General features: G+C 50.1%; 1 protein-coding gene across 3 annotated transcripts; it reads right to left on the reverse strand.

The window, feature by feature from the left end:
• On the reverse strand, window positions 325-13,622 carry SDSL (serine dehydratase like). 3 transcript variants are annotated; one of them, XM_005670678.3, is made up of 9 exons: window positions 13,204-13,622; window positions 11,737-11,793; window positions 8,404-8,598; window positions 8,187-8,226; window positions 7,361-7,500; window positions 5,308-5,396; window positions 4,363-4,590; window positions 2,016-2,140; window positions 325-724 (listed from the first exon to the last, which is right to left on the reverse strand). In XM_005670678.3, the coding sequence occupies exons 3-9, from the start codon at window positions 8,593-8,595 to the stop codon at window positions 531-533; spliced, it is 1,008 nt and encodes a 335-aa protein (XP_005670735.2). In that variant the 5' UTR covers window positions 8,596-8,598; window positions 11,737-11,793; window positions 13,204-13,622; the 3' UTR covers window positions 325-530. The 3 variants fall into 3 exon arrangements, with proteins under 3 accessions (XP_005670735.2, XP_001928354.2, XP_020928520.1); XM_001928319.4 differs by lacking the exon at window positions 11,737-11,793; XM_021072861.1 differs by lacking the exons at window positions 11,737-11,793; window positions 13,204-13,622 and having other exon boundaries at window positions 8,404-8,599.

The following is a 14,478-nucleotide window of genomic DNA, read 5'->3' on the forward strand; positions in this document are numbered from 1 at the left end:
GCCCAAAGAAACAGCAAAAAGACAAAAAAAAAAAAAAAAAAAAGGCAATATCGTCCTTGACTTTCCAGGCCTGAGAAGTGACAGAGCATTCCCCACCCCCACCCCCCGCCTTCCTGAGCAGGTCCCCCAGCTAATGGAAGCCCGGTGAGGTGCTCATTATGGCCAGATTCCCTTAGAAACCTGAATCTGAAATCCTTGGCTTTGCTGTCCAAGCTGTGTGATATGAAAAGAGGCACTTCATATGGTGCCACTGGCCTCAAGGTTGCTGTGTGCCTTTTCTGAGTTCATGAAGGTGGAAAAAAAGGGCCAGCTGGACTTACAAACTCACCTCAGAAAGGGTTTATTGGCCAGAGTTGTGGGAAAGCCACGGGGAGCAGTTCAGGAGGGCTTCCTGCAGGAGGCAGCCAGTACAGCAGCACAGGGCAGTTTCCACTGTCATCCATGAGCACAGAGGCACCTCAGCCCTGGAGTGTTCAGGAGCCTCTTGGTGAATCGCTGGAACCCAGCCATCCCTCCCAATCCAGGATCCGTCAGCCCTGGCCCAGCTGGGCTCTCAGAGCCTGCAACTCTCCACTGTCGATGTTGTTGCCTCCGCACACAATGACCACGACTGAATCCAGGGAAGGGCGCAGGCGGCCCTCAGCCTGGAGCCTCCCCAGGAGGCCTGAGTAGATGGCAGCTAAGGCTGCCCCACAGGCAGGCTCCACCAACATTCGCTGGTCATCTTTCCAGAGCAGGGAGATTAGGGTGGAGGAGAGGAGAGAAAGGAAAGCTCAGTGAGTGTTCAGCTGGCTCTGGGCACTGCAATTCCATGAAGCCAGCCATCCAGGCATCCAGCTCACAATCCATCATGTATCTGACCCTCCCTGCATCCATCAATCTGACCATCTATCCCTCCATCCATCCGCCTTTCATCTATCCATCCAGCCAACCATTCCTCTATCCATCATGAGACTGTCTATCCATCTATCAGTGTATCCATCAGTCAATGTATACATCCATCCATCCATTCATCCATCCATCCATTCATCCATCCATCCATTCATCCATCCCCTATCCATCATTTGACTGTCTGTCTGTCCATCCATCAATGTGTCCATTAATCAATGTGTCTACCCATCCACCCATCCATTTCTGTCATTTGTCAATCCACTCCCCATCAGTCCTTCCGTCCACCCGCCATCTATCCATCTATCCATTATCCACCTTTCCACCCACTCATACATTCGTCCCTTCATTCAACAAATATTTATTGAGCACCCACTCCCTCCCAGGCCCAGTGCTAGGAAGGCCCTGGGGACACAACAGAGAACAAGACACATCAGCCCCCACCCTCAGAGAGTTCATAGTCTAGTGTTGCTGATGGATAAGAATCCAGAAGTTATAAGATTGGTGGGATTGGTGCATAGGAAGTCTTCAACCCAGGTGGGATGGGGGTGGGAGATCAGAGGAGGCTTCCTGGAGGAGGTGCCATGATGGCTGTATAGCCCTTAATTATATGAAGCCAATAGGGAGTAGGGCCAGGGAGGGCAGCGGAGGGAAGAAGAGCACATACAGAAATCTGGAGGCTGGAGACAGCAGGCACACTCCTTCTTCACCCCACCCCACATTTCCATCCACTCCACTCAACATGCACTTATTGCATGATTACTGTATACCCAGCCCTGCAACAGGCACTGAGGATACAGACAAAAGAGAACAGGCTCTCTCTAGAGAAACAGGAACTTTGTAGATTTCTCTTTTTTTTTGCTTTTTTTTTGGGGGGGGTCACACCTGTGGCATATGGAAGTTCCCAGGATAGGGGTCCAATTGAAGCTGTAGCCGCCAGCCTACACCACAGCCACAGCAACACAGGATCCAAGCCATGTCTGCGACCTACACCACAGCTCACGGCAACAGGGGATCCTTCACCCACTGAGCAGGCCCAGGGATCGAACCTGCATCCTCATGAATAGGAAGGGGCACTTCTGACTTTGCAGATTTCTGAGCCCAAGTTGGGGGCAGTGCTCACTCACCCAGGAACCGCTGCACAGCACTCACAGCCTCAACATCCTCCACCACCTCAGAGAAGATCTCAAACTCCTTTGTACACGCCAGGGCCCGCGCAGCCACCGTCTTGGCACCTAGGCACTTGGCCACACTGCCGGAACCAGCAGGTGGGCAGGGAGGACAGGGGTGTGAAGGAGAGCTGGTGAATCAGGTCTTCTCTCCTGCACAGCCCCAGCCCTCCCCAGCCCCAGATGCCCCTCCCATCCTGCAATGGGCCTGGACTCAGCATTTTAAGAACTAGAGCAGCGCCTGGCTCAGAGGAAATATCAAAATTATGCATCCGGCCCTGTGCAGTGGGTTAAAGGATCCAGAGTTGCCTTGGCTGCTGAGTAGGTCACAGCTATGGCTCGGATCTGATCCCTGGCATGGGAACTCCATGTGCTGTGGGGCCACCAAAAAAGAAAAAAAAATTGTGCATCCCATGAATGACTAATGAATGACATCACTCCCTGACTCTGCCACTATGACTTCGCAGTTCTTTGCACAGATCCCAGAAAGCCAAATCTAGAAAGGGACTTTTTAAAAATTTTTATTTATTAATAACTATTTATCATGTCTTTGCTACAGTAACTATATTTATTGAATGTCTCCAAAGTGCTAGATGCCTGGATTTTCCGGATTTTACTGGGTGGGGGTAGCTTTTTTTGGTTGTGGTTTTGTTTTGGTTTTGGTTTTTGCCACACCTGTGACATGCAGAAGCTCCAGAGCCAGGGACTGAACTGGCATAAGCACAGCAACCCCAGCCACAGCCGTGACAACACTGGATCCTTAACCCCCTGAGCCACCTCGCAACTCCCAGATTTTCTGTTTTAATCCTCACCATCACCCTTGGAGTTAGAAATATTTGAATTCCTGGGTTCCCATCATGGCTCAGTGCTTAACAAAGCAAACTAGTATCCATGAGTTCGATCCCTGGCCTTGCTCAGTGGGTTAAGGATCTGGTGTTGCTGTGAGCTGTGGTATAGGTCGCAGACACAGCTCAGATCCAGCATTGCTGTGGCTGTGGTGTAGGCCATCAGCTACAGCTTTGGTTCGACCTCTAGCCTGGGAACCTCCATATGCTGTGGGTATGGCCCTAAAAAGACAAAAGAAAAAAAAAAAAAGAAAGAAATGTATGAATTCCATTATACAGAGCAGAAAACTTGACATTCAGAGAGGTTAAGTAACTGGCTCAAGGACACACAGCTAGCTAATAGCAGAATGTGGGTTCAAATTCAAGTAGTCTGGGTCCAGAGCCCAAGCTCTTTCCCTCTGAACTTGGGATCACCTCCCTGCCAGAACTTTCCTGAGCTGGGCAGTGTTTTAGTCCCAGACGAGCCTTTGCTGAGCTCATGGGAACAAGCCTCTGAGCCCTGAAGGGCCCAGAACATACACTCTGGTGCCAGGCTGCCTGGTTTCAAATGTTGGCTCCAAACTAGCTGTGTAACCTTGGGAAAGTCACTTTGCCCCTCTGAGCCTCAGTTCCCTCAACTGAAAAACGAGAATAAGAACAAGAGCAGGCTCCAGAGGTTCTCATGGAGAATGAGTCAAAACATTTCAAATGCTTAAACTAGGGCCTGACAGTAAGTTCTATAGACATGTTAATTGTAATTATTAGTACTGCTGTTATCAAGGACCACGTCTGGGAGGGGAGACAGCAGTGAATAAGGAAAAACAGGAACAAGTAAATAAATAGCCGCTGTAGGAAGATGCCATGAGGGAGACTCCAGAGGAGAGGCTCCTAAGACAGGGTCATGGGGTGAATCTCTCTGACGGGGGAGAAACCAACCCGAAGAAAGGGAGGGAACCTGAGGACTTCGGGGCAGAGGACGTGGCCTGTGCAAAGGCCTGGAGGCCACAACCCACTTAAGGGACAGGAAGGCAGGCCAGCAGCTGAAGTGGAGGGGAGGAGTCTGGATCTGGGTCTGAGAGCTTGGGGAACACATTGATGGCTTTAAGTGGAGAAGGAAAAGCCCTATAGATCAGCTGTACAGGATTAAGCAAACCCCCCCCTTTTTTTTTTTTGCTTTTTAGGGTCTCACCTGGGGCATATGGAAGTTCCCAGGCTAGGGGTCAAATTGGAGCTGGAGCTGCAGCTTCCAGCCACAGCCACAGCAAGAAGGGGTCTGAGCCACATCTGTGACCTATACCACAGCTCACGGCAACACTGGATCCTTAACCCACTGAGCAAAGCCAGGAGTAGAACTTGCATCCTCATAGATACTAGTTGGGTTTGTAACTGGCTGAGCCACAACAGGAACCCCACCTCCACCAGCTGGGACTGGGAGGGCCTAGGGCAGCCCAGCACCCACAAAGTCCAATAGGGACGCCTACCTGGTGATATCTGGCAGTGTCACCAGCCTGCCTGCCTTGACGGCTGCGTTGAAACAGTGTGCCCCTTGAGTCTCCATGGCGATAATGGGCACATGCTGCCAGCCCACCTCTGCCAGACCGGCCGACACCCCAGCCAGGAGACCTCCACCCCCCACTGCCAGCACCAGGGCACCTGGTGGGGTCCGCAGCTCTGCCTTCAGCTCGTGCACCAAGCTACTGTGGCCTTCCCTGTGGGAAGAGGGGATGGGGAGAACAGCAGGGGTGAAGGAAGCCCCAGTTCCAAAGGCTCACAGCCAAACTCCCTGCATTGCACCCCCTCCCCCCAGCAAGGAGAAGGGAGACCCCACCACACTCAGCTTCATCCACTCAATTATTCATTCAGTCATTCTTCCCTCTTCATCAACCTCCCAGGCACTTTCTCAATCATCCTATTTAATCTGCTTCTGCAATTTCATAAAGAAGCAAAGTTCGTGTCTGGTTAAGAGGAGACCCCGGGTACCACTCGAACCAACCCAACTTAAGTCCTGGGCTGGGGCCCCCAGGTCTCTGCCACTTACTAGCTGTGTGATCTTTGGCAAGTTCCTTGATTCCTCTGTGCCTCAGTTTCCTCACCTGTAAAAGGGACATGAAAACCTATCTCCAGGGTTTGGGGGAGGACCGAATGGATTAAATATGTCCTAAAGTGCACACTCAATAATAAAGGGGAGTTATTGTTAGTATTTCCATTTTACACACGTGGAAATTGAGGCATGGTGTTGTGAGATGCTTGGCACAGAGTCACACAACTCACAAGTGGCAGAGGCAGTATCTGGACCCCAGTGCGTCTGGCTTCCAAGCCTCTTCTCCTTTCTGGACCTCAGCTTCCCCTTTTGTCCTATAGGAGGACCCTGACTCAAGGTGGGTCTCTCAGCATGAGCTCCCTGGGGGAAGGGGCACCAGCCTTACCATATCAGGGGGTGGTCAAATGGGGGGACATTCACCCAGCCATCATTCTTGGCCAACTCTTGTGCTCTCAGATTGGCCTCATCCCAGACCTAAAGAGAAACCAGGACCCGCAGGAGTCAGATGGTTAACGTGGGCAGCTCCAGGGTCCAGTGGGCTGAGACCCCAGAGAATGAAACCAGAGCTGGGGTGGACCAGCAGCCTCCTGAGACAAATATACAGTCTTCCGAGTGGACAAATGGATGCCACTTGCTTTCCACAATCCAGGCTGCCAGGCTAGATGAGAACAAAGCCTCCCAGCCTGGGGGGCTGGGGATGAGGGTCTCCGAGACCAGCTAGGTGTTTTCTACTTACAACCAACTATCAGGAGAGAAGCTCCCTCAAACCAGAGCCCCAAGAGTTCTGGCTGTGGAGCAACAGGATGGGCAGCAGCTCTGGAGTGCTGGGAAGATTTGATCCCTGGCCCATCTCAGTGGATTAATGATCTGGTGTTGCCACAGCTGCAGATCAGAACTGATCCCTGGACTGGGAACTCCATATACCATGGGGTGGCCAAAACAGAAAAAAAAATCAGAGCCCCCAAAAGCATCTTTATCACTACAAATCATACCCATGAAAACCAGCACTGGCCACACTGGTGGCCCACCAGTTGAGTTCTAGCAGCCCGAGAGACAACCCAATATCATCAGACCCAAACTGACCACATGAGGAGCTGGTTCTTTTTTTTTTTTTTTTTTTAGACTTTCTTTCTTTCTTTGTCTTTTTTTAGAGCCGCTCCCAAGGTATATGGAGGTTCCCAGGCTAGGGGTCTAATCGGAACTATAGCCAGATCTGAGCTGTGTCTGCAGTCTGCACCACAGTTCACGGCAATGCCAGATCCTTAACCCACTGAGCAAGGCCAGAGGTCAAACTTGCAACCTCATGGTTGCTAGTCAGATTCATTTCCTCTGCACCACAATGGGAACTCCAGGAGCTGGTTCTTTTCTCATTGGTTTGGCAGAGGTCCATGTTCCCACAGCCCACCCTGGAAGTCTCTGGCCAGGGGACGTAGCTGAGCAGTGGACAAGAAGGACTATAAGTACCAAGATGAATGGACACCCCAAGAGTGACTCTCTTAAGAGCCATTGCATGGCTCCTCTTGTGCTCTGGCCATTCACCTTGAGAAGGACATCCCCCAGGTAGCCACATGGCAAGGAAGATGACAGGCACATCTGCAGACCTGAATCCTGTCTGCAGCCTGAACCACCCATGAGCAAGAGAGAATGTTTCCAATAGGCCATGGTGTTTGTGGGCTGTTTGTTATGCAGCATTATCTAGCAGCAATAGCTGATTAAAACAATAAGCCTTGTCTATTCTTCCTCAGCACGCTGTGCTTCTTCCATCACAGCACTCATCATGTTCTAATATCACCATCTGTTTATCTGTGAGTCTCCCCAACAACACTTTGAGGTCTGTGAGGGTAGAAATCATGTCTCATTGTGTCTATATTTTTAGCACTGCCTAACATGGTGCAGGAGTATAGTATGTGCTCAGAGAATATGAGTTGAAAGGATGGATGGGTGGATGGATTTTTTTCTTCTTCCCAGGAGGGTAGAAGGACTTACATGGTTGCATTTCTGTTTCTTTGGTAATAAAGTGAACCAACAATAGCCTTATCAGATGAATATCTTTTCATATCAGGGTGTTCTCAGAATGGGAGATGATGCCCCTCATCATCTTTCTTTATACTGTTGTTTAAATGAATGGCAAAAATTTTTAATGGATAATACCACGTGTTAGCAAGGATGTAGGGAGACAGCTACACTCCTGGTAATCACCAGCTTCCTGTTTCTCTTGGGTTTGTGCATGTAAAGTCTTCTCGAGGTGGGGAGAGGCAAGTCTGGAGGTCCCACCCTTAATGTACATTTCACCTCACTCACTCAACAGCTCAGTCTCTTAGGATGACTAATCCCAGGCATAATTCACCAAAAGGAAAAAGAGACAGAATCTCTTAGGGATGAGGTGGAGGTGAAGGTGTACAACCATGATCAGCTGGTTTCCCTTTTGGGGTCCTTACCTTTCCAGTCAGCTGAACCTCAGCCCCCTCCCCCTGCAGCCTCCTCACCACCTGCAGAGAGGTGCTCTCAGGGAGCACAATGGTGGCTGGGATGCCCAGGTTCCTGGCCGCATAAGCAGTAGCAATGCCCGCGTTGCTCCCTGTGGAGGCAGTGGAAGGGGGTACAGTGGGGTTGCATTACCCTGTTGACACACTCTTCCCCCACCCCCTCCATTTCCCTATGGGAGTCTCTCCTTCCCTATACTTATATGTCCCACAATTGGCCCCAGAGGTGGACTTGTGAGCTCAGTTGAGATAATCAGAGATTCAATCACCTGACTTATGAATGGCTCAGACATGAGTACATGGTCCAAGCTGGGCCATAAAGACCAATTCATGGATTGAGGAGGCCAATGGGAAGGGGTGCTTACTTTTCATTGGCTTGGTAGGATGGAAAGAGGCAAGCCTAAAATTCATGATGCCAATTTGCTACCACGAGATCTGCATGAGAGTAAAGCCAACATAGAGGAAAGACAAGCCAAGAAAAGGAGAAATACAGAGGTGAGCTCCCAGATCCAGCTGTTCCTGAAAGCCATTCACCCCATGAATTTTTCAGTTCTTGGAATCTTTGACTTAAACTTGTATGATTGAGGTTTCTATCAATTACTACCAGGAGTCTTGAATGATGAAAAGAGGGCTGAGAGAGGACATACAAAGCAACTATCTCATCATGACCTTGATGAGGCTGGACCTTTAAGAGGAGGATATCTACTGCTATTCCAGTCAGCTCCTCCTCCCCCACACCCAGCCCCAAGGACCCTCTAGAAGTACAAAAGGGCAGGCTCACCTGAAGGGCACACGAAATGTCTGTATCCTCTTTTGACCATCTGGGAAGACAAAGAATTTGGGTGGGGTCTGACCCAAGCAGATGCTATGGAGACCTGTGTGGGATGGAGTTAGATCCTCCCCATTCCACTCTAATTCTCCCCACCCCTCCTCCTGCCCACAGCTCTCCCTCCCATACCTGTACAACTCATTCTCCCCTCCTGCCCACACATCCTCACCTCCTGGCAGAAATGCCCGATGCCACGGATCTTGAAGGAGCCTGTGGGCTGCACATTCTCATACTTGAGGAGGACAGGTGTGCCTGCCATCTGGGACAGTGGCCAGCTCTCCAGCAGAGGTGTGACTATGTGGAAGGGCTTCCCCCGAGCACACTTGGTCAGAGAGGCTTCCATCCCAGCATCCACCTGCATGGCCTGCAGGAGGGCACAGATGTCATGACACAGGCAGCCCCAGGCAAGAGTCCCCTTAACCAGGAGTGGCAGGGGGAGAAGCCCCTCTGCTTGGCTCCTTTAGTCCCATGTGACCACCAAGCTGTGAGGCTCTAGGCAAGTATCTGGGCCTCTCTGAGCCTCAGGTTCCCCAGAAGCTTCCTGTGGAGGCAGTGGAAGGGGGTACAGATTAGCCTGCTCTAATCTGGACAAGGAGGTTTGGATTAGGGGCCCTTTCCTTCTGTAACTGTGGCTGCCCATGATTCTGGGGATGTAGAGTGTGGCTAACACATGGTGATGAATGAATGAGAGGAAGAGATTTATTGATTATTCACTCATTCAAAAAATTGTGGAATTTTCTTGTGGCACAGTGGATTAAGGATCCTGTGTCATCACTGCAGTGGTGTGGGTTTGAACCCTGGCCCGGGAATCTGCATGCCATAGGCATAGCCAAAAAAAAGTAAAGAATCTTTTTTTTTTCTTTTTTTTTTAGGGCCACACCCATGGCATATATGGAAGTTCCCAGGCTAGGGGTTGAATAGGAGCTGCTGACTTACATTACAGCCCCAGCAACGCCAGATCTGAGCCTTGTCTGTGACCTACGCTGCAGCTCACAACAATACTGGATCCTTAACCCACTGAGTGTTGCCAGGGATCAAACCTGGGTCCTCATAGATACTAGTTGAGTTTGTTACTGCTGAGCCACAACGGGAACTCCAAGAACCCTTTCTAAATATTATAGCCACATAGTTTCAGAATGGTGCATTTGTCCAAACTCTATGAATTTTGACAATTCAAGGAAGCTAATTGTATTTTATGGAAATTATATCTCAGTGATACTCTTTTTTTTTTTTTTTTTTTTTGTCTTTTCTAGGACTGCTCTGGCAGCATATGGAGGTTCCCAGGCTAGGGGTCTAATCGGAGCTATACCCACTGGCCTACACCAGAGCCACAACAACACAGGGTCCGAGCCGCGTCTGTGGCCTACACCACAGCTCATGGCAACACCAGATCCTTAACCCACTGAGCAAGGGCAGGGATCAAAGCAGCAACCTCACGGTTCCCAGTCAGATTCATTAACCACTGCGCCACAACGGGAACTCCATGATACTCATTTTTTTATGCCCACATCCACAGCGCATAGAAATTCCTGGCCAGGGACTGAATCCCAGGTGCAGCTGCAGCAGTGCCAGATCCTTTAACCCGCTGTGCCAGACCAGGGGTTGAACCACATCACCACGGCCACCCAAGCCACTACAGTCGGATTCTTAACCCACTGTGCCACAGCAGGAACTCCAATACTCATTTTTAAAGATGTAATCACAATACCATTACCACATCTAAAAATAGAAACAATAATTCCTTAATATCATCAGATATCTGCTAACCGTACAAATTTCCAGTTGTCTCGTTAAATGTGATTAATGCTCAGTTTTGCAGTTGGTGATGGTTTGGAGTTTTTAACAGTTTAAATCTGGATGCAGATCAGAGCTGCACATTTTGGTTGGTTGGTTTGGAGTTTTTAACAGTTTAAATCTGGATGCAGATCAGAGCTGCACATTTTGGTTGGTTGAGAGGGAATTTACTCTCTTCTGATCTGCAGTTATCAAAGTGGGAACTACGGGATGAATGACAAGGAGGGAAGCAAGAGGAAACTTTTTCTGCAGTGGGAACAGCAGGAAGAACCACCACTATGAGAGGGGAATGAACTGGGTGCTGCAGGTGCAGAGAGAAGGAATTGGGCAGAAGTGAGAGCAGGAGGTGAGTAAGAAGGGTGGGGGGGATAGTGTTGTTGCGGAGGGCGCTCCAGCCCACAGTGAGGAGTTGGGATGGGGTTCTAATTCTACTTGCTATGGGAAGCCGCTGGGAGGTTTTAAGCCAAGATGTAATGAGTGAGTGGATGAACAAGTATGTAAGGGCAAGATTCAGAGAGGGGGAAATTAGAAGAGTGGGAAAATAGGATTTTTTTTGTTGTTGTTTTTTTGTTTTGTTTTGTTTTTGCTTTTTAGGGCCGCACCCACAGCATATGGAGGGTCCCATGCTAGGGGTCCAATCGGAGCTACAGCTGCCGGCCTACACCACAGCCACAGCAACACGGGTTCGAGCCGCGTCTGCAACCTACACCACGGCTCACGGCAACACCAGATACTAACCCACTGAGCGAGGTCAGGGATCGAACCCTCATCCTCATGGCTCCTAGTAGGTTTTGTTAACCACTGAGCCACGAAGGGAACTTCTGGACTTTTTGTTTTTTTGTTTTAGGGCCAGCACTCTGCCTCTTTTTTATTCTGGGGCAGAAAAGCTCTAGGCCACCCTGCAGTTCCTATGTCTGCCACTAGGGGGAGCGCCACAACCTCCCCCACCCAACACTAGCCCAAGCTGCTTCTCCATCCTTACTTGGGGCTGGGATGTCCTACATCACAGGATTCCAGGTCCCTGAATTTGACTCTGTGCCCCTGTTGGGACAGCCAGCCCTGGTATTCCCCAGGCAAGGAAAATCCTGAACCACCTCCTCCCAGTTCCATCCAGATCAATTCTCAAGCAGGGCATGGCATTGCGTTATAGCAGGCATGGGTCACCCAAATCCAGCACACCCTGACGTAGGCCTCACCTCATCCCAAGAGGCCAAGAAGATGGGCTTTGGGCTCAATCAGAGAGAAAACTTAGAAACCAGCTATGACTTCCTGGCTGTGTGACCCAGGTAAGTGTCTCAACCTCTCTGGTCCTACCGTCCTTTTTGTAGAATGGGATATTAACAGTCCAAACTCATAGGTTATGGTATATATTATAATAATACCTATCCTTTTTTGAGTCCCTATAATGTCCTTTGGAGGCATTATTCACTGGGCCTTCTAACCATGCTGATAAGCTCATCCTTACTCTAGCATGTTTACTGGGCACTAACAAGGTGCCAGCCCTCATCCAGGAACTGGTGATACCATGGGGAACAAGCCAGACACTTACTCTTACAGGTGACTTATAGTCTAATAAGGGGATCAGCATTCAACAAATGTGATCCACAAAAAAATTGTATAGACAAACAAAATTATCAGAAATGCTGAAAGCTGCTAAGAGGGAAACATGCATAGAGGGAGTTTCGAAGAGAAGAATAAGGGGACCTACTTTGGGTTAAGAGGTCAGGAAGGGCCTCTTGGAGGAGGTGACTATGAAAATTGAGACCTGAAAAATGAGAATGAACTAGTCACACAACAGACTGGAAGAGGAGCTTATGCATCATAGGGTCATTGTGAGGATTAAGCAAGGCCATAGTGTAAAGGCATACACTGCCTGACACATCATAATAGCAAGTAGTTATGTGGGATTACAGTGAGCCAGGCATCATGCCAAGCACCTTATATTTTATCTCATGTAATCGTTACAACAACCTTGAGATAGGCCTTTTCTTTCTTTTTTTTTTTTTTTTTTTTTTTTGCTTTTCAGGGCCGTAGCCATGGCATATGGAAGTTCCCAGGCTAGGGGTCATACTGGAGCTTCAGCCGCTGGCCTAAACCACAGCCACAGCAACATCAGATCCGAGCCACATCTGCGACCTACACCACAGCTCACAGCATTGCCAGATCCATAACCCACTGAATAAGGTCAGGGATACTACTCAGATTCGTTTCCACTGAGCCATGACAGGAACTCATTTTTTTTTTTTTTGAGATAGGTTCATTTATTAACTTCACTTATTAGATAATGAAACTGAAGTCCAAAGGGATTAAGTAAATTGTTCAAAGTCACACAGCTATAAATGGTACGGCCAGGTTCAAACTCAGGCAGTGCACTTTGGCATCTGGGCTCTTACCCACCATGCATTCTCTCTCTCTCTTACATTAGCATTATTATTAAATGTGTGAGCATGTAGTATTTAACTGCAGGTTGACCTTAGAAGCCAACTGCTCCGGGCTCCATTCCAGGCTCCCCCAGCCCCCTTGGTTATACCAACTGCCCAGACAAGAACAGCAGGCGTCAGTTAAATGAATGAATCCCAGGTTGCCAGCAGCCTTACCAACGCCCATCAGGGCCAGGCCTCCTAGAGGGAGATCTGGGGACAACTGGAGGCTCTCACCATGTGTGGCTGCCGCTGGGCCTGAGGAGCCCAGGGCCCTGTCTGCTGTGAGAGGCATGGGGCTGGTGCTCAGGTCCCAGTGGGGGCGACCTTGGCCAAGACGCCTTTCCTCCCTGGGCCTCACCTGCTGCATCTATGATTTAAGGTAAAGACCAACTACCTTTTCCACCTCCCTTGTCCCTCAGGCTGTTCCCCAGAGGCCTCCTGGATGACACGCCACAGCCAAATCCCCGGTGCCAGAGTTGGGCAGCCTCAGGCTGCCCAGAATGCTTGGCCCCGCCCCCTCGGGGCAGGATGGGCTCCCCGATCCTCAGGGTCCCGGGCACCCAGCCTTCTCGCCTGTGGCAGACAGGCCCTGGAGCTGAACCCAGATTCCTGGGAGGACCAGGATATTCTCACCCTCTCACTTCCTGTCTACTCATCTGGGACTAGGCCCCAGAAACTTCCAGACTAGCCTCTACACACATTCACATGCGCAAGGAGCCCCAGGGCCCTATTTGGATCTCTGGCCCCCTTACCTTCTTTTCCAGAGGTCCCCAGAGCAGCTCAGCCCCAGCCCACTGCCCACAAGCTTGCCTTAGCACCGCTCTGCCAGCCTCCCGTGGCCCTGGTCCCTCCTCCCAGGTTAAAGGGACAGCTCCCTGCGGGAGGAGAAAGGGAACACAAGCTTCACTGCCTCCCTGTGTGCTTCCAGGATACGTGATTACCTGTTCCCATTTGACAAATGAAGAAACTGAGACCCAGAGAGGGGGACTCACTTGCCCAAGGCCAGCAGCCAGGGAGAGGCACCCTTTACCCCCCACACTGCACCACCTCTGTCGTGACACAGACTCCTCCAAGTCCAGTGCTTGTCCCGAATGCCAAGCTGGTTCCCCTGGACCACTGTCAAGTTCAGCTAAGGTCTGGGAGGAGAAAACAAGGACAAAGAAACTATCATTGGAATACCCTGGTGGCTCAGTGGGTTAAGGATCAGGCAATGTCAGTGTTGTGGTTCTGGTTACTAATGTGGTGTAGGTTCAATCTGTGGCCCAGGAACTTCCTCACAATATAGGGGCAGCCAAAAGAAGGAAACAAACAAACAATTATTTTCTGTCACATGAGAAAGGCATGTTTTTTTCCAAAACACCTCCTTTATCTCTGATTAGTTTGCACCCAACATTGGAAGTCATAAATTGTTTATTATTCAAATGAATCATTCTGACAATTGATTCATTCCTTCAGGAATATTTACTGGACACCTACAAAGCATCAAGCCCAGGGACCTTTAGCCTCAAACAAGACAGCATGTCCCCTGCCCTCAAGAAGCCCCAAGGGACTTTGAAGAGCAGGCATGATCATTGCAGTCGATATTGGCAGGGAGAGGTGTGGGAGGGCTCTGGACACCAAGAGCAGGCCCCTCACTGGCCCCTGGGGGCTGGGAAGGCTTCCTGGGGGAGGAGACTGCGCGGAGCCAGGAATCAGGAGCACAGAGAGCAAAGGTCTGAAACTGAGGAATGTGGGGGTTTCGGGAATGGAGCCGTGTGCAGCGGGACTGGAACAGAGAAGGCAAGGGTGGGACAGCAGAATGCCTGTGCCAATCCAGAGTCTGGGCCTCCCCCAGGGGCACTAGGGAGCCATGGACAGCTTTAGGCAGGGGTATGACGTGACTACAGTCACATCTTGTCTCTTAGCATCTCACTGGGTGAATCTGAGCTGGTCACGTCTATTTGAGGGCCTTCAGTTTCCCTTATGTGAAAGGGGAAGTGGGGTCCAGGAAGCGCCTGGCAGCCCAAATGGTCTGTTCCCTTATTAGC

The sequence above is a fragment of the Sus scrofa genome, chromosome 14 (genome assembly GCF_000003025.6).
Source record: "Sus scrofa isolate TJ Tabasco breed Duroc chromosome 14, Sscrofa11.1, whole genome shotgun sequence".
In the NCBI taxonomy this organism is placed as follows: domain Eukaryota; kingdom Metazoa; phylum Chordata; class Mammalia; order Artiodactyla; family Suidae; genus Sus; species Sus scrofa.

Bases quoted from the DNA above. Each gene is read 5' to 3' on its own strand.
- SDSL (XM_001928319.4), bottom strand. From the start codon at position 8,595: ATGCAGGTGGATGCTGGGATGGAAGCCTCTCTGACCAAGTGTGCTCGG. The intron at 7,501-8,186 runs GTGAGCCTGCCC...CTGCCTCCACAG, and splicing joins ACATTTCGTGTGCCCTTCAG to GGAGCAACGCGGGCATTGCT. The intron at 725-2,015 runs GTGAGTGAGCAC...TGCTCTGGAAAG, and splicing joins TGCTGTGCAGCGGTTCCTGG to ATGACCAGCGAATGTTGGTG.